Source organism: Equus caballus, chromosome 24, assembly GCF_041296265.1.
Source record: "Equus caballus isolate H_3958 breed thoroughbred chromosome 24, TB-T2T, whole genome shotgun sequence".
NCBI classification, from domain to species: Eukaryota; Metazoa; Chordata; class Mammalia; order Perissodactyla; family Equidae; genus Equus; species Equus caballus.
The window spans coordinates 59,709,072-59,733,084 of NC_091707.1; the positions used below are offsets into that span (position 1 = coordinate 59,709,072).

The 24,013-nt window shown below is 55.6% G+C and overlaps 1 gene segment (V, D, J or C); it reads right to left on the reverse strand.

The window, feature by feature from the left end:
- Window positions 1-8,153: 8,153 nt before the first annotated feature.
- LOC138920575 (immunoglobulin gamma-1 heavy chain-like) lies at window positions 8,154-13,103 on the reverse strand. The segment is given in 5 exon segments: window positions 8,154-8,631; window positions 8,707-9,033; window positions 9,164-9,193; window positions 9,480-9,773; window positions 12,832-13,103. Coding segments are annotated over 4 exon segments (780 nt in total).
- Window positions 13,104-24,013: the final 10,910 nt, after the last annotated feature.

Below are 24,013 nucleotides of genomic sequence, written 5' to 3' on the forward strand. Positions count from 1 at the left end.
AGGCCCCTCGCTCCAAATCTCAAGGAAACGCACTGATTCTCTTTGTGGTGTGGTTCAGGGTGCCCTTCTCGGGTGCATGCAGTCCCAGCTGTGTGACAGGTCCACGAGGATGAGGCCGCATGGGCAGGGCCACTGTCTACATCCCTCTTCTGGCACTGGGTCCTGCAATCACTGGGAGGGAGCTCCCTGCCCACCTGCTGCTCTGGGGGTGCTGGGGGCCCTTGATCCCCACTTCTCTGCTAATTTCTGCAGGTGACCCGCCTCCCCGCCCTTGCCCAGGTCCGCCTTGTACTTGATGCTCAGCAGCTTCCCCTTTGTCCCTGTTGTGTCCAGGACTGAAGGCATATTTGGGGTTGGTTGTGACTGTGATTGTGAGCTATTGTCACAAGACCTCAGGCCCCAAACACTGGAAATGAAGACCACACAAATGGGAAAAGCAAAGGCTGAATATTCGCAGCTGCTGCCGCCAAGGAGTCAAGGCGGGAGGGAGTGGGGGCGCCTTTGCAGCTTTATTCCACGCACATGTGTGAGTTGTTACTGTGTACTTCTATAGTTACCCATAGACGTGTCTATAATGTATACATGAAAACATATTACATGATATATGTTGATACATTAAAATGTTTTCTATGTATAGAAAGCTTCTTTATAGGAAAAAGGGGCCTCAGAGGCACCTGATGGGGTCCTGGGGTGGTGGGGTGTCCGTGATTGCTGGGAGCGCATTGGGCTCTCTCTGGTCATCCTAAATCCGTAGTGGGGATGAAATCAGAGAGGCTGCAGTCACTGATCAGGCCCGGAGGTTTGGGGTGATGCACGGGTGGCTGTTCACTCCTGGGCTGTCCTGGAGACCGAGGTCTGACATCCTGCAGGTCTGAGCGCAGAGAGCAGGCTGCTGCTCCCCGGTTCCTGGGATGAGGGCTCGGCTGCCTGGGTGGCTGCAGGTGGTGGTCAGGCCTCCGTGCTCGTGAGCAGTCTGGCCGCTGTCCATTCGTGTGTTCAGTGTCTCACTGATAATTGTGGTGTTTTCTGAACATGTGTGTCCGTGAGGATCGCCGGGCAGCGTGAATGTCCAGGGCGCCGGGCCCTCCTGGAGCGACTCCTGCAGACGGCTGTATGCACGTGTGGGAAGTGGGGTGGGCAGCATGTCCTTATTTTTAAGTAAACCCCAGGCCATGCATGCAGTCTGCGGCCCATGGGATGACCACGGCTGCTCCACGGTCCTCATCAGCGCCCAGACCGGACCCGGTCCCGACTGAGCAGGCAGTTGAGGGCATTTGAGTAAGAACGGAAACAAAGGCTTATCTTGTGCCCATATAATACGTAAAAAGGGCTGGTCTGTTGGTATATTGGTTAAGTTTGCATGCTCCGCTTCAGTGACCAGGGGTTAAAAGTTTCAGATCCTGGGTGTGGTCCTACACACCGCTCATCCAGCCATGCTGTCGTGGCGTCCCCCATACAAAATGGAGGAAGACGGGCACAGATGTTAGCTCAGGGCCCGTCTTCCTCACAAGAAACAAAACAAAACACAAAAATTAAGGGCCCTCCCTGTAACTGAGATCTTTGCAGCTTTCTGCTGAGACCCTGGGTGTGCTGGGCATGCAAGTCACACTCCTGAACCCCAGGCCCTCTGTCCAGCAACAGGTGTAGGACGACTGCTGTGTCCTGACCATTTCTCGGCCTGGTCCACTGTCCCAGGATCTCAGAACAGCCGCTGCCAGGTCCTGCCTTTTGGCCTGAGCAGGTGTGGTCGAGACAGGTAGAGGGAGTCCTCCGGTCTCCAGGCCACGCAGCCCTCTCGGGGTCATGCACTCGGGGAGCTTCACAGCGAGAGTCTTGTCCCAGTCCCTCCAGAACCTTCCGTGTTGACCAAAGTCATCCCTGGAGGTGTGGGGTGAACAATACCCTGAGGGTCCTATCATACCTCACCCCCAAGTCCACCTGGAAGAAACAGGAGGATTGTCTGCATCTGAGTCCATGGCCCCCTGAGGAGAGAACATTCTAGAAGCAGGGAAGGAGGTCAGGGAAGGGGTACCTGTTCCTGGTGTCCACCCCTGATAACTTCAGTGGGTTGACTTCCTGAACAGCAGGCCCAGTGTGGTCTGCACAGATGGCCGCTCTGGCCTCAGTTCCGAAGGGCCTGACGCTCAGCCTCTGTCCAGGTGGGTACCCTGTTCTCATCTTCAGGCTGTGGTGCTTGGCTTCTGGCTGTGCCGTCAACCTGATCCTGCCCAAAACCCCACCGTCCGCAGACTCAGACCTACCGGGTCCTGGCTGCAGGGTATCTGCTTGTCTGGAGGAGCGGCCGGCTGGCCAGCAGGCAGGAGACCCGAGGGAGGTGATGATGAGGCTGAGACCCTGCCTGGCTGTGTCTGCGCAGGGCCGAGGGCTGCCCAGGGCTTGCTGGCTCCCTCAGCAGATGGCTGGATCCTCCCGAGGGGCCTGGACCTGGCCTCCCCTCTCAGGTCCCAGCCAGCCCCCTCGTCCTCCTTCCCATCGGGGAGGGCTGGCTCCTGTCGGGAGGAGGAAGTTTCGCTGCTGCCATCTGAGGTCCTCGGCCTAGAACATTGCTGGTTCTGATGTCAGAAGGCCGTTGGCTCGACGGGCCTCAGACTCCTCGTCTGCCTGCCGTGTGGTGGCTGGAGCTCAAATCCTGGCAGGTGTCCTGACCTCCCAGCTGGTGTTTTGGTGGGGCCCTGTGGGGCTCCCTACACAGGCCGTTATGGGGCCAGCCCAGCACTAGAGCAGAGGTTACAGGCAGGTTTTGGGGTTCCCCTGCTGTGGCTCCCCCTTTTATGCACATCTCCCCGCCTTGCCAGCTGCTCTTGAGATGCAGCCCTGAATCCTGTGACCAGACCCCACTCCGGGACGGTCGCAGCGTCAGCTGGGTTCCACTTACACTGTTGCATGGACGCGGGAACACCTTCCGACAAAGCTTTCGAGGGGAGAGCCTGTCCAGCGTCTGCCTCCTTGGCCGTTCCCCAGCGCCTTCACACCGTTGCCCCTTCGCACAGTTTCCCGAGTTCATGGTTGCGTCCGCAGGGGCTTCGTCTGGTGCAAGCTGCTCCCCGACCTGGGAATCGGAACTGCTTTCTCTCACGTGGTTTTCATTCTCATTCCCTTATAACCAGCGTGGCTCAGCTTCCTTTCCCTCGGTTTCAGGCTATTTGGATGTCTTCCGGGAGACGCCTGTTCAATGCTCTTGGCCATTTCTCTACTGAACTGTGTGGTTTCTGTAATTGATTTGCAGGAGTTCCCTGCATATTCTGGACACATTGTCAGTTGCATGTTTGTAGAAAATATTGGGACAGACTTTGAAATGGACCAAAGGTGACTTCTGTCTTCAGTGGGAAGCAAGGCACTGTCCCGCCGCCCCAGGTGATGTGAGCAGCGGGGGCTCCACACTTTCCACCCTCTTTGGGCTATTTTACAACTCTGCCCGTTGTAGAGAATCAAGGCCATGGGAACGCTCTTCTTGGAAGGATGGTTGACTCCTCCCTCTCTCAGGAGGACAAATCAGATGCATTTGAAAATGCCTCTATTCACAAGGTCCTTTAGCATTCTTGGTTCCACTACATCCACGAGGTAGTTTGAATTCTGCTTAGAGCTGGTTATAAGCCCTTAATTGCTGTGTTCAATGAAGTCTTTGAAATGTGTTCATTGTCTGTCTACATGAGTCTGGTGATCATACCATGATTTACAATCAGTCCTTTAACATGTTTCAAATGTCTTCTCCCACGTGGGCCCACGTATCCTGGGCCCAGGAAGTTCTGTGACAGTGCGGGGGCGCAGGTGACCTGGTGCTGAGGAGCAGAGCTGGGGGGGTCCGGCCACCCCGTTCCTCCAGAATCTGCGTCAGCTGCTCCCTGGGAAAGCCTCCCTCAGTCCCTTTGGTTGTGGGGCCTCTCAGCTCCCGGCACTTTCCCCCTATGCACTCATCATGGTGTCCTCACTTTGCTGTTTGCGGGATGATCTACTTTGTGTCTGGGGAGTGGACGCAGGGGGAGACTGAGTGGCAGAGGCCGGCACAGACCAGGCCCGGGGTGGTGGGGAGCATTCTGCTGGGTGCATTAGGGAAGACTGAGAGGAGGCCTGGAGCTCAGAGCTAAGAGAAGGGTGTGTAGGAGTTTGTGGGGTGTGTAGAGGGAAGGGACCCCGGGAGAAGGGAACAGCATGAGCAGAGACTCGGGGTGGGAGGCAGCGAGAGGGACCCAGGTAATCGATAGCTGAGTGTGCGGGACAGGGCGCTGTGTGTGTGTGTGTGTGTGTGTTGGGACCGACGCCCCTGTTTGGGGCTTAATTGTGTCGTCCAAATTCCAATCTTGAAGCCCTGACCCCAGGACCTCAGAATGTGGCTGTATCTGGAGCTAGGGTCCTTCAAGGGGTAATAAGTTACAACGGGGTCCATAGCGTGGGCCCTGATCCAATAGGATTGGTATCCTTACAAGAAGAGGGGTGAGAACGCTGACACTCACAGAGGGAGGATGATGTGAGGACGTGGGGAGAAGAGGCCATCTACATGCCCCAGTGAGTGGCCTCAGGAGAATCCCCTGCTGCCGCCCTGATCTGGGGTGTCCCGCCTCCAGAAAGTGTGAGGACAAATGTCTGGTGTTCAGCCCCCACAGGTGGGTTGTTACAGCCGCCCGTGCTGACTAATACACACCCCACACGCGGTCCTGCTTCTGGCCTGGGCCAGCGCTGGACGCTCCTCCTGCCCGGGCCCGGGCTGGTCCCGCTCCCCACAAGGCCCGTGTACCCCCTCCCTCCTCATCACATTGTTTCCGGGCCGCCCTCCTCACCCAGGGAACCTCGGGGGCTGGAGAGCCGAGGGCAGGAGTGGAGGGAGGGCTGGAAGGTCATGGAGCTGTGAGGGTGTGGAGGGAGCCCCGATGCACGACTCGGCCAGGCTGTGGGTTCCACGAGGCGTCAACATAGGCAGTTATGGAATTTTCCAGGTATTTTATTGTTGTTTTAGAAAAAGAAACTGTAAAGACAATCGATGGGCTATAGAAACTTCAAGAAGGAGAAAAGCTACCCAAGCTCCCACTGTGGGCTTTCCTTTGAGCCGTCTCTCTGCAGGGCCCTGGCAGGTGGGGCGGGGCCGCCTCTGCTTCCTGTCAGCAGCCGTGTCCTCCCCGTCCAGAGACGCTGACTTGCCCTTTGCTCAGAGACGTGAGGGGGCACTGGTTCCCGGGGCGGTGAGGTCAGGGGTCTGGCTCGGTCCCCCTGCCCGGTTCCCTGAGGCCCCAGCTCTCTCCTCGGTGGTCTTGTCTCTCCTCCCTGCCCCGTGGAGCAACTCGGAGTTCCTGTGGAAGGGGACTCGGGCCCCTCCCCAGGAGGCCCTCTGGCCAGATATGGACTCTTCCCAGGTGATGCCACCTCCACCCTCCAGGGGTCCTGCTGCGGTTGTGGGCACAGGCCCTCTTCCAGCAGTCTACTCAGGTGGCCGTGATCTGAGTGACCGTGAGGGGCACATCCGGAAGCTTCCCTGCTGGTGGACGATGGCCCCGAGGCCTCCGGGGCCTGGGGCAGATGCTCCCACTCCAGGATCTGAAACCAGGCATCTCCTTCCGGCACCCCGCGTCCTGGAGCCTGGCAGAGATGCTGTTTGCATGCTGGCCTGTCCCTGCCCAGACGGCCATGGGAAGGCCGGCCCTCCACATCGTCCATGGTGACCGACATGCCAACCTAGGGCAGTCCCGGTGAGGGATTCTCCGCCCCAATGCTGCAGTGTCCACATGGCCCCATCAACTCTTAATGGCTGCTGTACGTGGGCCCATGGGCTTCCAGTAGCTCTGCTCAGGGTTACAACTGCCGTCTCCTCTGTTCTCCACTGGGCGTCAGGGGGCAGGATGCAGCCTCCGGTGGCTTGAGGCCAGAAGGCGAGGTGCAGGTAGTGGTGGCCATGAGGTCACAGGGCAGTAGGTCAGCATTTGGTGAGGTCAGAAGCAGAGGAGCAGGTCTGCATGGCGGCTGAGCAGCATGAACGGCTGGACGTGGATGCCGTCTACAGTCTGGGGCGGCCATGGACACCCGCCCAGGTGGAGTGGCCCTAGGCTGCCTGCCCGATCATGTTCCTGTAGTCGGGGACGATCGTCCGCTTCAGCTCCACCACCGAGGAGAAGATCCATTTCACCTGCAGCGGGCGGGCCAGGGGTGAGCGTGGCCTGGACCCAACGCCGGCCTCCGCCAGGGCCTGCCTTCCCTGCACCCGGGCCACGTGATGGTGGGCGGGCCAGGGGTGAGCGTGGCCTGGACCCAATGCTGGCCTCCGCCAGGGCCTGCCTTCCCTGCACCCGGGCCACCTCACAGTGGGTGGTCACGGGGGGACAGCAAGGGGACATGGTGGGGACAAAGAGGAGACAGAGTAGACAGTGAACAGTGAGGGCACAGTGGAGGGACAGCATAGGGACAGTGAAGGACAGCGTGGAGATAATGTTGGAACAGCCAAGTGTCAATTTGGAGATGGGGGGAATAGTGATGAGGTAGCAAGATGACAGAGTGGGGACATGGTGAGGACAGTGTGGGGACAGCATGGTGACAGAGAAGGGACGATGTGGGGACGGCCTGGCCCACCTTGTAGACGGTGACGGTGGCGCTGTAGCACACGCTGAGCAGGAAGAGCGTGATGAAGATGGAAATGGTGGTCCACAGCCCGTCCAGCTCCCCGTCCTGGGTCTCGGTACAGTTCTCGTCCAGGACCATCTCTGCACAGGGAGCGGGTAGTCAGTGCTGTGCCTGCCCGAGGGGGCTGGGCAGGGCCAGCGGGGCCTGCAGGGTGGGGACTCTCTGAGTGGCAGAGTGGGCAGGGCAGGTTGGATCCCTCAGCTGGGCTGGGCCAGCGGGTCCTGAGGTCAGTGTCTGGGCACCAAGCTCAACCCCTCTTTCCTCCAGCTGGGACCCCAAGTCTTGGCCAGTCACTCCGGACCCAGGTCTCAGCCAGGCCAGTGGGGGACCAACCATCTCCTCTGCTCTGCCCTGCACTGGGCCCTTTAGGCAGAAGGCACCCAAGACCTGCAGGATGGAGGCTCAGGCCCTGCCTCCTCTCTCCTGGGGACCAGGCCCCGAGGACGGCAGGGTCAGCAGAGCCTGTGGGCAGCTTGGCCCCTGCCCCGGGGAAGGGCCGAGACAGGATTGGATGTGTCCCCAGTGCCTGAGCCGTGGGAGTGCTGGGGACAGCTGGGTGTGGGGGTTTCTGTGTGTTAGGGTGGGGGTATGTGCCCCGGGGAAGCAGAGGGCAAGTTGTCAGAGCTGGTCATGTGGTCAGTGTGAGGACGAGCACTGGGCAGCCCGTGGGTCATGGGAGGGAGTGGGGACCCGCTGGTGTCCAGGCTGAGGGTTTAGGAGAGTGGGCTCCTTGCTCTGTTGGGCATGTGCAGGTTGCCCTTGTGTGAGGCCCCAGTGTGTAAGGCCAGCTCTGTGTGTGTGTGTGTGTGTGTGCTTGTGTGCACTGGTGTGCGGATGTGTGGAGCTGGTGTGTGGGTTGGCACTGCTCAGTGAGAGGGGCTTGTTTTCAATGGGTCTGGGCTCAGTGCCCACATGGCCATCAGGGACGGTCCCTCCCTGGGCACTCAAGGCCACCTGCTTTGGCTCCTTGGGGACCTGAAGTGTCCCCTCGAGTGGACAGGCCTGGCCCCAGGCAGGACAAGGTCAGGCAGAGCCCCCTCGCCTGCGGGAGGGTGGGGGCCTGATCTTGGAGTGCCCGAGGGCAAAAGAGGGCCTGTCCCCACACCATGGGCCTGCAAGCCTCTCGTGCGGGCCAGAGCCACCAGGCAGAGCTCTTGAGTGACCCAGTGGACAGGGATCCTGGGGACAAGGATGGGCCATGGTCCCACAGCTCGGGCTCCTACAGAGGAGGAGCATTTCCCTGATGGCTCTGGAGGGGCTTCTCCTGTTCCCTGGCCACCCTCCAGCCCCGAGCTGCTGCTGGCAGGAGGGCGGCCCAGAGGAGCTGCCGCCTCTGACGAGGCCCTTGCCCGCTCGGCAGCCCCTCCTGCTCTCCTGGGCGGCCTGCACAGGTTCCCACACCCTGGGTCTGATCCGAATGGGACCCACTCTCTGTAATAGTGACAATGTGGCCTTGGAGCCTGGCTGCCCCGCTGCCTGCAGGCCTGGCCAAGTGCCAGAGCTCTGCCTCAGAAAGAACCACGACCGCGTCGCAGGGTCCCAGGGCCATGCTGGGTGCTTTATTTCATGCTGGGTGCCCAGGAGGTATGTACACCAGGGTGGGGGCTCAGGTCTCCTTGTGGGACCTGGAGAGCCCATGGGGAGGGAGGGATGGCTTGCTGGTTGCTGGGCGTGTGGCTCATTTACCGGGAGACTTGGAGACGGATTTCTCCGTGTAGTGATTGTGGAGAGCCTCGTGCATCACCGCACACGTGAATGTCGTTCCCTGCTGCCACCTGTTAGTCTCCACAGTGAGCTTGCTGTACAGGAAGTAGGACCCGTCGCTGTCCAGCTGGGCTGGGGTGGTGCTGTACTTGGCCTCCGGCTCTGGCTGCCCGTTGCTCTTCCACTCGATGTCAATGTCAGTTGGGTAGAAGTCCTTGACCAGGCAGGTCACGCTGACCTTGTTCTTGGACAGCTCATCCCGGTGTGGGGCCAGGACATACACCTGCGGCTCCCGGGGCTGCCCTGTGGGCACAGGAGTCAGCACAGACCATCCCTCCTGGGTGGTACCCTCCCTGTGCCCATCTGCCCTGCCCTTACCTGTGGGCTTGGAGATGGTCCTCTCTACAGGGGCTGGGAGGGCTTTGTTGTTGACCTTACACTTGAACTCCTTTCCGGACAGCCAGTCCTTGTGCTGGATGGCGAGGATGCTGACCACGCGGTAAGTGCTGTTGAACTGCTCCTGCTTTGGCTCTGTTGTGGCTGTGTGCGTCTCCACCCCATCCACGTACCAGTTGAACTGGACATCGGGGAAGTCGTGGCCCACGTCCACCACCACACAGGTGACCGTGGGTGTTCGGGAGATCATGAGGACGTCCTTGGGCTTCGGGGGGAAGATGAACACGGAAGGCCCAACTCCGAGACATTCTGGGGGGAGACATAGCAATGGGCGGGGTCAGCACTTGGGTGAGCCTCCTCTTGAGCCCTTGTCCCCTGTGGGCCACGCCTGTGCTCCGGCCACCTCCTGGGGGTGGAGGCCGAGGCCCAGCTGACTCACCTGCGGGGCAGCCGTTACACTCTTTTATGACTGCAGAGAGAACAGATAGGTGTTACCGAGGGTGGAGAGAGGAGACCTTGGGGTGAGCTGACATCAGGGCCAGGTTTTGGAAGCTCTGACACCAGCGTGCGCCCACCGTGGCCCGAGGGGCTGGGTTAGGGTTGTCCAGCCTGCCCCTGCTCTGGGCAAGGCAGAAACGCCCAGAGGACCCCTCACTTTGCTCAGGAGGCCTCCCCCGCCGTCCTGGGGTCCAGGCAGGAGGGCAGAGCCTGGCCTGTCTCGCAGGAAATGCCCTCCCTGCAGCCCCTCCTCTCACCGATTTTCTTGTCCACCTTGGTGCTGCTGGCCGGGTGGGCTACGTTGCAGATGTAGGTCTGGCTCTTCAAGCTGCTGGCAGGCACGGTCACCATGCTGCTGAGGGAGTAGAGCCCCGAGGACTGCAGGACGGACGGGAAGGTGTGCACGCCGCTGGTCAGGGCTCCTGAGTTCCAGGACACGGTCACCGGCTCTGGGAAGTAGCTGGAGACCAGGCAGCCCAGGGCCACCGTGGAGCCAGATGTGGCCGCAGAGTGCGAGGCCAGCGGGAAGACCTTTGGGGCCGTGGTGGAGGCTGCAGGAGAGGAGGCATGTTACACCAGGGCCTTCCCCTGTGAGGGTCCGGGGAGGGCGTCAGGTGCCCAGGCCTGAGCACTGCTGAGTCCAGCGCCTATGTGCTTCCGGATAGTCTTCAGACTAAATGCCCTGCGTGGCTCCCTGTCCCCCTGGGCTGGTGACTCTGCAGCCACGGGCTCTGGACTGGTCACCCGGTCAGCACAGCATCACCACCTGGATTAGAGTCCCTTCGAGGCCCCTGTCCCCTTGTACTTGCTGAGGCCTCCAATGGGTGGGCAGACTGACCGAGGCCCTCTCTGAGCCCTGACCAGAGACTGCTGCTCCCGGGGGGCTTTTGCTGGTTCGCAAAGCCCTCTGTCCTATCAACTAAGCCTGGCCTGGCCCTGGGTGAGTGGCCCCTCCTCAGGTGTGGTGGGCCTCTGCCCCACATGCCTGTGTTAGCTCCCAGCCCTCCGCCCAGCCCTCACCACGGCCTGTCTCTGCTCACCAGGCCCCGTGTCTTTTGAGTCAGTTCTGCAGCCACTGCAACGTGGGCCCTTCTCTCTGACGCTGCCCTGGTCCCCGTCCCGGACCTGACACTGTCCTTGCTCTGGAACGTGTCCCTGCCCTGGACCCCATCCCTGTCCTGAACCCCATCCCTTCCCTGTCCTGGACCCCGTCCCTTCCCTGGACCCCTTCCCTGTCCTGGACCCCGTCCCTGGGAGTCTCCTTGTCCCCCTCCCTTCCCTTCTCTGTGGGCCCCCAGCCCAGCCTCCTGCGTCTGCCTCTGGGCCCCCTCCCCACTCAGGTCATCCTGGCCGGGCTTCCTGAGCTCACCTCCGGCCCCTCCCTGCCAGCGCCGCCTGCCCTCCGCCCTCCCTGCTCTTGGGCCTGTCCAGCTCCTTGCTCACTGCAGAGCCCTCCTCCAGCCGTGGTCCTTCCCTAGCACAGCCGGCCCCTGGGCGCAGGTGGGAGCCCTCGGCGCTCCTCTCCTCTAGGTGCCAGCCTCCCCAGGCCCCCGTACGGGCTTGGGTGCAGCCTTTACCCACATGTCCGGGCCCGGCCTGTCCCTTCTGACCCCGAGTCCTGTCTGCTCAGCTCCAGAGCCCTGCCAGGCCTCTCCCCAGGCTGGCAGCCCTGGCTCAGGCCCCAAGGAGCCGCTCGCTCTTCCCTCTGCCAGGTCCACTGCCCTGGGTCACCCTACATTGCTTCCACATGTCTACCCCTCCTGTCCCAAGACCCCACAAGCACCAGAACAGGACTGGTGCCCCTGGACACAAGAACTGCATCCCACTGGATCTCCCCAGGGATGGGCCCCTGCACCTTCAACACCAGAGACATCCCAACCCAGAGTCCCCCATCCATTCCAAGGAGCACCAACCCGGCCACTCCAGCAGCTCACACTCTTGCTCCTGCTCAGCCTCACCTGAGGCCCCTTAGCCAGCAGCTCTCCCTGCTCCCTGTGCCTGCTCAGGTCTGACCTCTTGAGGGCTCTGAATAGCTCAGGCCCAGTGCCCTTCCTCCCCTAAGAGCCAGGGCAGCCCCCTGCCCCTCCAGCCCTCGCTCCTGCCACTGCTCACCTGTAGCTGCTCTGCCTGCTCCCCCGGAGCTCCTGGGAAGCCTCCTGCCCCTCCTGCCCTCCCACCTGCCCCTGCTCACCTGTAGCTGCTCTGCCTGCTCCCCTGGAGCTCCTGGGCTGCCCCCTGCCCCTCCAGCCCTCCCACCGGCCCCTGCTCACCTGTAGCTGCTCTGCCTGCTCCCCCAGAGCTCCTTGGCTGCCCCCTGCCCCTCCAGCCCTCACACCTGCCCCTGCTCACCTGTAGCTGCTCTGCCTGCTCCCCCAGAGTTCCTGGGCAGCCCCCTGCACCTCCTGCACTCCCAACTGCCCTGCTCTCCTGTAGCTGCTATGTCTGTTTTCCCGGACCTCCTGGGCAGCCCCTTGCCTCTTGTGCTCTCCTGACTGCCCTTGCTCACCTGTAGCTGCTCAGCCCCTTGACCCTGGGGCTCCAGGTCGATAACATCTCTCTGCCCCTCCTGTCGTATGGTCCCCTCTTCACAGCTCAGGTCCCTGAGCTCAGCCCAGGGCTGCCTCTGCCCCTCCTACATCTCCCAGTGCCCTCAGCCCAGGTTCACCCTCCATCCTGGCCACACTCCTTTCCCAGCACTGGGCTTTGCCTCCTGGAGCCACAGGTGCCCATCCTTTCTCTGGCCAGCTCTCCCCTGGCAGAGCCCCAGCCTGCCGTGGTCCCCTCCTGGAGGAGCTCCTGGCCCCAGCCGGGCCTTGCCCTCTCATTGTGCCGCACTGCCCTCGGAAGCCCCCTCGGGACTGTGCTCCCTCCATTGCTGGGGCAGCCTGCCCTCATCCCCCAGCTCCCTGCCTTGCAGCCCCGGTTTGTGCTCCAGATCAGACCCTCACTGCCTGGCTCCCGATGCCTGCCTGTAGCTGCTGAGCTCCTGCCCAGCCCTGTGCGATCTGAGTTCTGAGCACCGGGAGTCCCCGCTGGCCCCTCAGGCTCTGCTCCTGGCTCACCTGCTGCCCTTGGTCCCAGTCGTAGCCCAGGACCCCGCGACTGTCCCCGTAGGCCCTGCCCTGGAGCTCGAGCCAGCTCCTTGGCCTGGACAGGACCCTTAGGCCACCTAGAGGTCCTTTTCCTACCCTGTCTGAGCCAGCCCCCTCTCTGTGCTCAAACCCATCTGTCCATCCTGGCGTCCGTGCTGCAGCAGCTCAGCTCCTGGCTGGTCCTGCCCTCAGCACAGCTGGCCAAGCGCAGCCCTCAGGCTTCTGGCCTCCAGGCCATCATGTTCCTCGAAGGCTCTGCATCCTCCCACCCAGTTGACGTCCATGGCCTCTGGCGTGTCCAGCCCTGTTGGTATGGTTGCGCCCTGCCCGTGGCTCCCTGAGGCCAGTGTTGGGTTGGCATCGTGGCCTGTGGGCAGCCTGCCCTGCCCCGTGCTGGCTCAGCTGCTCGAGCCCCTCAGAGTCGTCCCTAGGTGTCTAGGCTCTCTGGAGCTCTTGTGACCAGTTTCACGGCCTCCACTCCACTCCCTTCCCCCTGCTCCGTGGGGACCCCACTCACCGAGGGTCGGGGCCGTGGAGGCGGCTCCTGCACAGCCCAGCCTGGGTCTCCGAGGAGCTCCCCCCACGCCCCTGCTCTGGCCCCGGGCACATATCGCTCCTTGCAACCCTGAGCCCTGTCTCCACTGGCCACTCCTAGGAGTTCATAGCCCGTTCCCAGAGGTGGGAACGCCCTCCCGACAGCCCTGCAAAGACTAAGAACGGGACTGAAACCAGGGGGCACCGCTTGCTTCCTGAAGTTCCCTTTTCTTCTGGGTGGTTTCTGTCTTAGAGAGCCTGGGGGGAGTACAGATGTGGCCAAGGCTGCCTCAGGTGGGTGCGTGGGACACAGGTGCCCAGGACCCAGGGGAGAGCGCAGGAAGCCTGGGCGCATGTGTTGTTCTTCACTTTCTGGCTCCCACAGGAGTTGTGCCTGATGGCCCTGCCGCAGGCAGGGGCGCCCGGGCCTCTCACCTGAGCCATCTGGTCCCCACACCCCAGACGAAACCTCCCCCTGCCCCGGTCAGCGTGCAGTGTTGACACAGGCTGACCTGCTCACAGCCCGCAGCCCAGCCCAGGGCCTCATCCTGTCCTCCGGCCAGGACAGCCCCCCGAGTAGAAAGCCGTCTTCCTCTGGGTCCCTGCCTCTTCCCTCCCTCCCTCTCTGGCTCCATTTGTGGTAAGATCTCTGACTCAAGGGTGGTAGCACCCAGGGTCTGAGATAAGCTATCCTTCGAGGCACAGCTGTCCTCTGGGGACAGACAGAAGTCTATGTGCAAGGACAGAGTCCATGGTGGTCACTGGGACCCAAAGGTCTCCTCCGTCTGAGAGACAGTGTGCTGTCCTTGTCCTCCCGTGTGTGGGCCAGGACCCAGCTGTCTGTGGGTGGGGGGACACGGACCCTCAGTGTCTTGCATCTTATAGTGCCACGACTCACCCAAGGCTTGGTGTGCACCTCTGGGCCATCCTGTCTCTTCCATGTTAGGCCTTGAATTGGGGATCCCTGGGGGCATGGTGGTCCCCACCCTAGAATTGCCAGGGGCCAGGAAAGTGACTAGATGCAAGGGTGGGCATGGCTCTTTCCAAAGGTTAATGGACAGGGGCTTATGCTGTGGCTCCTTAGGTGGGCCGAGAGCAGAGTCCAAGGCTCTAGGAAGTGAACGTTCTAGGAGGTGCCCTTAGATGTAGGAGGGGAGTTGGCCCTCCTGCCCATTGCTGTCTGCAGCACCCTTTGGCCAACGGTGTCCCCGGAGCCACCCACGTCCTCCAATGGTCTCCTCCGGGTCCCTCCGCCTCCCCTGCTGGCAGGTCCTCATGCCACTTTCCACAGCTGGGGTTTTTCACAGCAGCGCCCACGTCCAGGTCCCATACCGTGTCCGGTGGTTCATGGGTGTGCTGTGGGCCACCCCACAGAGAGTGGCTTCTGCAGCTACTCCGCTGGTTTGCTCCTGTGTTGGTGGCCTGCAGGCAGCACCAGGCTCTGTGGGCGGGGGCGCTCCTCTCTGCTCCACTCGCATCAGTGAGGGGCTGGAAGGCTCCGCCTGGAGTCCAGCGCCTGGGCTGGGCGGGAGCCCTTGTTCCCCTCTATCTTCCTGATCTTTCCGTGGGGATTCCCCACGCTGAGTAGTGCCCAGGCCTGACTCCCAGGAGGAGCCCTGTCTCCTTAGGTCCTGCTCTCAGAGACCCAGTGGTGGTCCCTCAGTGGCCCTGTCCCCATGGAGTCAGTCACATAGGTACCCTGGGGTCTGGTGAGGTAAGTGAACCTCTGCATGGGGCAGGGCCAGGTGATGGAGGAGCCTGTGGTCCTGGGAATGTTGCTGTGGCCACTTTGCAAAATGTCATCGGCCGCAGCCTTGGTGAAGGGAGTGCCCTCTGGTCCCTCCAAGAAAGAATTCGTGATAAACCACCGCACACTCCCTGCTCCTCCAGCTCAGCTCAGCCTCCATGGTGCCCACGTGGTTCTGCCACCTGTCCCACGTACAACAGGCCACCCTCAGTTCACAACATGGGCAACTGGTCACCAGCTCTGCAAGTTGTTAGCATTGCTGTAGTTGCTTTAGGAGCATGTTCATCTCCATAATTTCTAGTCAGGAACTGTTGATGCAAATAATCCACAGTCAGTGTATAAATCAAAAGTGGGGTGAGTTTATTAAATGAGCCAATCTGAGGACTATATAGCCCGGACAACAACCTTCACAAAAGAAGGGAGCACTTTGAAGAAGTGGGGTGTACAGAGCGGTTCTATACTGTCTTGGAACAAAGCAACATACATCACATTTGACAGGAATATCCCTTTGACTACAGTCACGAGATGCTTTCCTAGCACAGCAAGTTAGTGGTCAAAAGATGAGCAGGGTCGGTTAGTAACTAATCCTTAGTTTCTGGGAAGAAATGCTTACCCATAAAGAAATGCCAATATGGGGGAGGATAAGTTTAAGGGCATCATTCTCGCCTTTGGGACATTGTGAATGTTTGCAGCAGATGTACAATGCATGCTTGACAGACCACTTCAGGCCTTTCTAGAAAGACAAGCTCATGCTAAATGAGTTGTAAAACAAATAGATTCCTCCTGTACCTCAATATATTAACCCTTGTTATTGCTCTTCATTTATTCATTATTTTCCCCCTTTGATCAACAATGTTTTGGTAGAAAGCATTGATGATCTAAACATTGTCCCTCGGTGCCAGGGTGGTTGCAGCCTGCCCTGGTCCATCATGTCCCTCAGTGCTGGGCTTTTATCCCATTATCTTGCCCAGTTTTGTGCACTGGGGGTAAATAGTGGACAAGCATAGAGGTATATATTAACAGGTATAAACAGAGGTATGTATTAATTGTAATTGCATAGGTCATCTTCTTATTGTTTCAAAATGAGACAGCTGATTTTTACCAAAATGTGTAGATCTAAGATTGAGGAGCTCTAGCAGGAGAGCTTTTGGCTATGAGAGATGAAATGCTTCTGAAAGCTTTTCCAATCGAGTTTTGATTGTTCTATTAGTTAAAATGTTGCATTATTTGGCCAAATGTCGCAAGTAGGTTTCATTATTTGTCTTGCAAAACGACTTACCCAGTCACTGTATAACTCGGTAGGAATTCCCCAAACAAGAACTACCCTTTCCAACAATAATTTATCTACTGTTAAGGCCATTGCTCTTCTGCAAGGAAAAGCCTTAACCCAGTGTGAGATCGCACAGATCATCACTAAGACATTTACATCCTTGAGATGGTGGCATCTGAACAAAGTCCAATGGCCATACCTCCGAGGGTCCCTTAGGAAGGGGAAAGTGGCTTTGTGACCCAGGAAGTGGTTTCCCAGGATTATACTTTGTGTATATTGCACAAGCATAGGCTTTATGAGCCACTGTGGGAGAAAGTTTCTAAAAGTTTTTTTCCCCATGACATCATGTTTTCCCATGCTCAATGGCTAATTGATGCTTATTCTGGAGCAGTGGCACTTGTGCTCCAATAGGCACTGTGCATTGCTTATCAGGCCTGAAGCACGTCTGCATGGTCCTGTAAAAAATTCTCTCTTTTTGTTGCCATGTTTGTTTCTTTCCTTCTCTGGTAATTTCTTGAGGCTGTAGAAGGAAATCCTTACTGGGTTAGCTGAGTTAGGAGGAAGTGTGAATTCTCGAGGCTGTACAGGGTGTCCAGCCTGGTAATGTCTCTGCTCATCTCCTAAGACAGACCCATCTGGAAACCAGATTAGATAATGAAATACAGTTGTTGCTGTTTTCCTCCTGTGGTTTTGGATGCCAGGTGGCAGAGTTAAGATAGCGACTAGAATTACAAGTGATAACACTTACCAAGAGTAGAAAATTTTTTCATAAATTTCATGTAATTTCTAAGACACTTATATTAACAACATATATGCAAGCAACCATTTTCATAAAGGAGGCTTAGCATCACTGACTTGAAAATGCTTCCCATGTAATTTAACATACCAAACAAGCCTAATTAGTTTAGTATTTCCCTCTGTACAGGAAGACAGAATAAGTTCTTTGAGAAGTCCTATGGGCCTGCCAGTGATTCTCAAAGTTACTTTCAGGTCAAAAGAAAGACTTCATTTAGGATTTGAATTTCGGAGATGCTTGTCAAAAATAGCAAATGCTTTAAAAATACTTGGTCAAATAGGGTGTCATAGGCCACTGTGAAACAATGCTTAGTTGTCCATTTAAACATGGTGGCAATTAAAGATTTTCAGGCAAATACGGAAAATTAGAAAGCTGTAAGGAAATCGTTAGCTGCTGTGATAAAAGATCTGACAGAAACAATGCAGGAAACTCATTTTAATTAGACATAAAATCCTTGCCCTTCTGGTACATTGCTCAAAAGTAAAGAAAAACCTTTCACAGTCTCTTTATGAAGAGTAGAGTGGAAGCACAAGAAAAGTATCCTTTTAATAGAAAGAAAAAACCAAAATGCTAATTTTTACACCAGCTTACTTTTGATATTAAAATGTATTCACTTAATTAAATTCCTTTTACTCATAGCCATGTTGACCTTGCACAAGACTCTTTCCTTGGGGTTCCTTTTCCACAAACCTTCTATGACTTGGCTTTTTCATTCAGAATTTGTCCCATGCCTTCTTTCCTCCTTCCTAGTACGTTAGGACAAATTTATGTTTCCTACCAAAACAAACAAAAATATTTCCATGCTTTGTATCGTCTTTACTGAAAACATACATCTTGCTAAACTTACTTTTGTGTATTGGCATCCTATGTATTGGTAGACCCACAAATACTGTCTAGAAACAGGTGCTTTCTCGTAGAAAATTTCTCAGCATCACACAAAACATGTTTATGAATAAACCCAAGTATTTTTCTAGTTTCTCTGAAATAAGAAGCCAAAGGTAGAGAAATCTATGTTTAGTAATTAACATCTAATATTGTATTCTATGTGGAAATGACCTAGATACTCAATACATTTTATCATTTAGTTTATCAAAATTCTATGATTTCTAGTTACCAAAATGTTTTGAAGATATCCTAAGTACATACACCAAAACACAGAATTATTGTTAATATTTCACCAAAACACTTTTGTCTTCTTCACATCTATTTAGTTTCCTTGTTCCCAATAATTATATTCAGATGGCCTACAAAATTTGTGAGACATTAGGCAAACTCAGCTATTATTCTAAGGTATTTTTATGCTGACAAATTTTGTAAGGACAACATGTTTGTATCATACCTAACGCTGGTTGCTGTGGAGGCATGTTTATTTCAATCAAACTGACAAACTTAAACAAGCTTTCTTTTCCCAAAGATTGGTTTAAAACCATGTTAACGTGAAAGACATTTGAGTTAGTTTCCATGATATGCATATAAGCACTTACTTTAAGCTAATTAAACAGAGCTCTTTTAGAAGTTATATCATCTGGAGGTAAAACTCTCACACATATGTAACACACACACACACACATATAGACACACATACACAGAGACTCCACAGGTATTGTTTTAAAATTACTTCTATGAATCAGGTATAGTAATACAAAGCTTACTAGTTATGAAAGAATAATTGAATCCAACATTTTTTCAGCTTTTTCTAGTAATATTTGTGGAGAAGACACTTAAGATGATAGATGTTGGGCAAGAGCACTTCTATAGCTGTTTTACTCTTGATTTTCCTTTTTTCTCCGTCAGTCTTAGGAATTGGTGATGGGCTTGATAACAGTTCCTGGTAAGGTTTGCAAGCTTTTTGAGATAAAGGAAATTGGTGGAATCTGAACTGCCTCTAGAGTTGCATTTCCAGTTTTGCAAAGATTTGCAAGTTAAGCACAGTTGCTCTTAATTCCTCAGAATTTGGGTTGCAACTTAAACACCACTATACGTTGGTCTACCTGTCCAAGTGCATCATCCCTAGTTTGGTTATTTCACTCTGGGTGCTTAGTTTTATTTTAACTTAGGGAAGAATGCCTGTAAAAAAATTCCTATCAGGCTCTGAATATCAGCTTCCAGTTTGGCCAAATTTCAATAAAATCCTTTCAAATAGCTTATCAGGTTTCAGCTGGGACAAACAGTAGGTATGCCCGGCAACGTTGAACACTATTAATGTTTCACCTTGCAGTCTCCCGCAAAATCTGTCCCCATCTTGCTAACTCTGGAGGGGCTCCTGCTGGCCCTCCTTCATCATGGGGGTGTTCGTAAAGCCATGACCTAACTGACTTTTCTTTTAGGTCCCTCTTCTAACTTGATTTTTTTATTAGCTTTTTGCAACAAAACTTTCAAGAAGGTTATTTTGGAATTTTGAAGTCTTTGCTTTTTTTTTTTTTTTTTTGGTGGGGAGGGATCTGTCCTGCGTTAACATCTGTCGGCAATCTTCCTGTGTTTTGGTCCTCCCCAAGCCCCAGTGCATGTTTTTCTGTCTTAGTTGTAAGTCATTCTAGTTCTTCTATGTGGGCCACCATCACAGCATGGCAACTGACAGACGGGTGGTGTGGTTCTGTGGCCAGAAAGTGGACCTCGGCCGCAGAAGTGGTGAGTGCTGAGCTTTAACAGCTGGGCAATCAGGGCTGGCTCATTGAAGTCTTTGCTTTCAAGCGCATTTTTTTCAAGTTCTCATCTAATTGGAACGTTCCTCCTAATGGCCAATGTAATTCCCGTGAGGCTGGTGGCGGTTTGACTGGACCCTTAGCCACAAACAGAGTGCAACCCGCACTTCTGTCTGACGACTTCTGACTGCAAAATGGGGTGCAACTGTATTTTTGTTTGACCATAATTTGGGGCCCCTAACCCGAAGATTATCGAGTGAAGCCCCCAGGACACAAAACAAGGTCAGTATGATTTGCCGTTCTTTGTAAATGTTTACAGCTTCTAGAACCTTAATTTTTGAGCAATGGTGCCAGAAGGTGACACGCTTAACTCTTTAAAGATTAAAGATTTCCCTGTTCCATGGCTCTTAAACCTGCTGTGAAAAAGACGAGTTTTAAACACTCAAAGGAGCCCCAACGTGGCCACTGTAATTTTAATTATCCCGAGTTATCTGGCCAGCCATTTACAGTTATTCCTATTTTGTTAAGCACTTGCCAGTGTCAGCACGAAGCCAGCCGGAGTTCCAAGGGGAGGCTGCCCATTTGGGAATGGCGGGCTCTTAGAGGCATGACTTGTATTTTAATTTTAGTTCTGTTTTACTGCAAAGTCTGAGCAATTTCTGGGGACAGTGTGGTGGCTCAGAAATGAGCTGTTTGTGAGTGTCACTTCCTAAAAAGGTCTTGAACACCCTCTTACGTGCCTCGGTTTCTTCTGCCATACACTAAACCTGCTGCGGGTGCTCGGAGCGTCGGATACTCAATCCTTATGTGTGCATCCCTGGAGGGGCCTTGAATTAATTAATGTGAATGATCACAATGGAGTTCCCTGTGGGACGGCGATGCGTCATGAGGATTAATCCTCTGACACTGCCGTTAGGTTCTCAGTCCCCTGAGAACAACTTTTGCTGGAAAGAGCTGGTGTCCCTTCTCTTGAGCTGAACAAGTTTGGACACTCATTTCTCTATCAAACAGTTTTTTTTTGAGAATTATAGATACAATTCTTTCCAATTTAAAGCCAAATTAGAAGATCAGCCTGCCCCATTCACTCCAAAGCTCTCCCTATGGTCCCCTCACCTAGGACATTCTCCCTAGGTTTCTCTTTCCTAGGAAATGTACTGACAGCTTCCTTGAGACACTTAGTCTTAAGGCACAAAACAGCTCATATAAAACTCTGGACGATTGGCTTAAAATAAGGAGGGCTGGGTTTCAGGAGAACTCACCAGGGGCATGCAAAGAATGCAGTGAAGCTAGGTGGGGGGTGTGGTAGAATGGGCCCCTGCTTGTACCAAACACAGGTGCAAAGTAGATTCCAGGTGGTCTCATGAGGGATTCTCTGAAATCCTGCTGAATACACCAAGAAATGTCAATGCAAAGAATCCATCATCAATCCATAAATCAAATTGGGGTGAGTGTATTATATGAGCCAGTTTTGAGGTCTATAACCCAGGAGAGTGACCATCCCCAATGAAGGTAGCGTTCTGAAGAAGCAGGGTGTACAGAACGGTTATATACCATGCTGGAACAAGGGACATACATCACACAGGACAGGAATATCCCTCATACTACAGTCACGAGACGCTTTCCTAGCACAACAGGTCAGTGGTCACGAGATGAGCACAGCAGATCAGAAATGAATTCTTAGCTTCTGGGAAGAAATGCTTGTCCAGAAAGAAATGCTGATATGGGCATGAGGCGTAATCCCTGACTTTAAGGGCATCATTCTTGGCTTTGGGTCATTGCCCATGTTTACGGCAGATGGACAATGCATGCTCCACAGGTCACGTCAGGCCTTTCTGGAAAAACAAGGTCAGGCTGAATTTGTTTTAAACTAAATGACTTCTTCATATTCCCCCCTGATATTGACTTTTCTTATTACATTTCCTTTCTTCATCATCACCAACGTTAAAGTGTGTGACAAAACCTCTGACAGTGTCCTGGCTAGTGGGTCTTAGGCCCATAGAGTCCAGGTCCCCCTGCTATGCCCAGGGTTCTGGCAAGACAAATCAGCACACGGAGTATTGAGTTGGGGTGCTCGGTACCCCTCCTGCTCCCCGTGCTGTCTGCCCCTGGTTATGGCGGTGGGGCTGGTGTGGAGGATGAGCAGTCCTTCTTGGGATCATGACAGGGTTTTCAGGCACCAGGCCACTGCCATCCCCAGATCCACGTAGGGGGCTGGCTGCTTTGGTGGGAGAGGGCACAATCACGCAATTTGGGCATTCAAACCACTGGGCTTTATCAGGATCCACACACATGTCCCTATCCGGCTCTGAAGGTCCCATTCTTTCAGACAAACCCTTTCTTGTGGGAAAGCCGGTGAGGCTGTGAACTCGTGCTGAGATGCTGTGACCTGTCGAGTGGGGCTCTGGGGCTGGCTTTCAGGAACAGTCGCCCTGTGGTCACAGAGCAAAGAGATGCTTTGAAGGTGTTCACAGAAGACTTCCTCTGGCCCTGGCCCGAATGGGGATGTCAGAGTCGAGGCGTCATGCGTCTCTGCACGCCCTGCCGAGCAGAGATAAGATTCCCGCCCGCCCGAGACCCGGCAGCCCTCATTCCTCACCTCACCTCACCTCACCTGACCTGTCTGGACAGCATCTGCCCCACCCCCAGCCTTGCCTCCATTCCCGCCCTCACTCCTGGCCACTGCAGAGGCCACCTCAGAGCCGATGGCTGCCGTGAGCCTTGACCCACCAGCTCTCATTCCCGCCGTGGCCCCTCTCTGCTGATTCCATGGGCACCAGGCCAGCTCAGCCATGCCAGCTCGGCCTGGGAGGTCTGCTTGCGGGAGCCCCTTTCCCGATTGCTGTGTGTGTCTGGGTGGATGTAGGAGCATGACCCCTGCAGGCATTTCAGGGGGACTGCCGCTCCCAGGGGCCCGGACATGTATGGACTCGTAAGGGGTGCCGGGGGTGCGGCCAGGAGGAGCCCACCCTGGCTTCCTGAGTCGCCCAGGTTGGGGTCCCGGGGAAGCTCCTGATGTTCGGATGCAGGCGGCTGCTCCATCCCGCCCAGCGCGCGCCAAGGACTCCTGGCAGGCCCCTCGCTCCAAATCTCAAGGAAGCGCACCGATTCTCTTCGTGGTGTGGTTGTGGGCACCTAAATGAGGCGCGTGCCGTCTCAAGTGTATAATGTGTCCATAAGGACGAGGAGGTGCAGGCAGGGCCATGGTCAACGTCCATCTCCCAAGGTCAGGCTCTGCCGTCCCTGGGAGGGAGCTCCCTGCTCCCCTGCTGCTCTGGGGGCCCTGGGGGGACCTTGGTCTCTACTTCTCTGCTAATTACTCAGGCGAACCACCTCTCCACCCTTGCCCGGCTCCTCCTAATGCTGGACGCTCACCAGCTTCCTCTATGTCCTTGCTGTGTCCAGGTCCCCAGATGTATTTGTGCCTGTTTGTGACCACGATTGTGAGCTATTGTCACAAGACCTCATGTCTCCTAAAACACTGTGGAAATGAAGACAATGCTAAGGGGAAAAACCAAGTCTGATTATTTGCAGCTCCTGCAGCCAGGGAGCCGGGGCGGGAGGGAGCGGGGGAGACTTTGCTGTGCTGTTACATGCGCACATGTGAGCTGTTACTGTGTGCGTGTATCGTATATCCTAGACGTGTCTATAACGTACACATGTAATACATGTTACGTCATGTATATGCTGATACGTTAAAATGTTTTCTACGTATAGAAAGCTTCTTTATAGGAAAAAGGTGGCTTGGGGGCACCTGATGGGGTCCTGGGGAGGCACGGTATCCGTGGTTGCTGGGAGCGCATTGGGCTTTCTCTGGTCCATCCTAAATCCGTAGTGGGGACGAAATCAGTGAAGCCGGCAGTCACTGACCAGGCCCGGAGGTTTGGGGCGATGCACGGGTGGCTGTTCACTCCCGGGCTGTCCTGGAGACCGAGGCCTGACGTCCTGCAGGTCTGAGCGCAGAGAGCAGGCCGCTGCTGCCCGGTCCCCACGGCGAGTGTTCGGCTGCCTGGGTGGCTGCAGGTGGTGGTCAGGGTTCCGTGCTTGTGAGCAGTCTGACTGCTGTCCGTTCGTGTGCTCAGTCTCTCGCCATGATCTCTAAGGTGATGTTTTCTGAACATGCGTGTCTGTGAGGACCACTGGGCAGCGTGAATCTCCAGTGCGCCAAGCCCCCCTGGAGAGACTCCTGAAGACTGCTGTGTGCACGTGTGGGAAGTGGGGTGGGCAGCGCGTCCTTATTTTTAAGTAACCCCCAGGCCACGCATGCAGTCTGCGGCCCGTGGGATGACCACGGCTGGCCCATAGTACTCATCAGCGCCCAGACCGGACCCTGTCCCAACTGAGCAGGAGGTTGAGAGCATTTGAGTAAGAACGGAAACAAAGGCTTATCTTGGGCTTATAAAAGTACGCACAAAATTAAGGCCCCTCCTCTGTAACTGAGATCTTTGCAGCTTTCTGCTGTGACCCTGGGTGTGCTGGGCATGCACGTCCCACTCCTGAACCCCAGGCCTTCTGTCCAGCAACAGGTGCAGGGCGACCGCTGCGTCCTGACCGTTTCTCGGCCTGGCCCACTGTCCCTGGATCTCAGAACATCCGCTGCCAGGTCCTGCCTTTTGGGCTGAGTGGTATGGTCGAGACAGGTAGAGGGGGTCCTCTGGTCTCCAGACCACGCAACCCTCTCGGGGTCATGCACTAGGGGAGCTTCACAGTGAG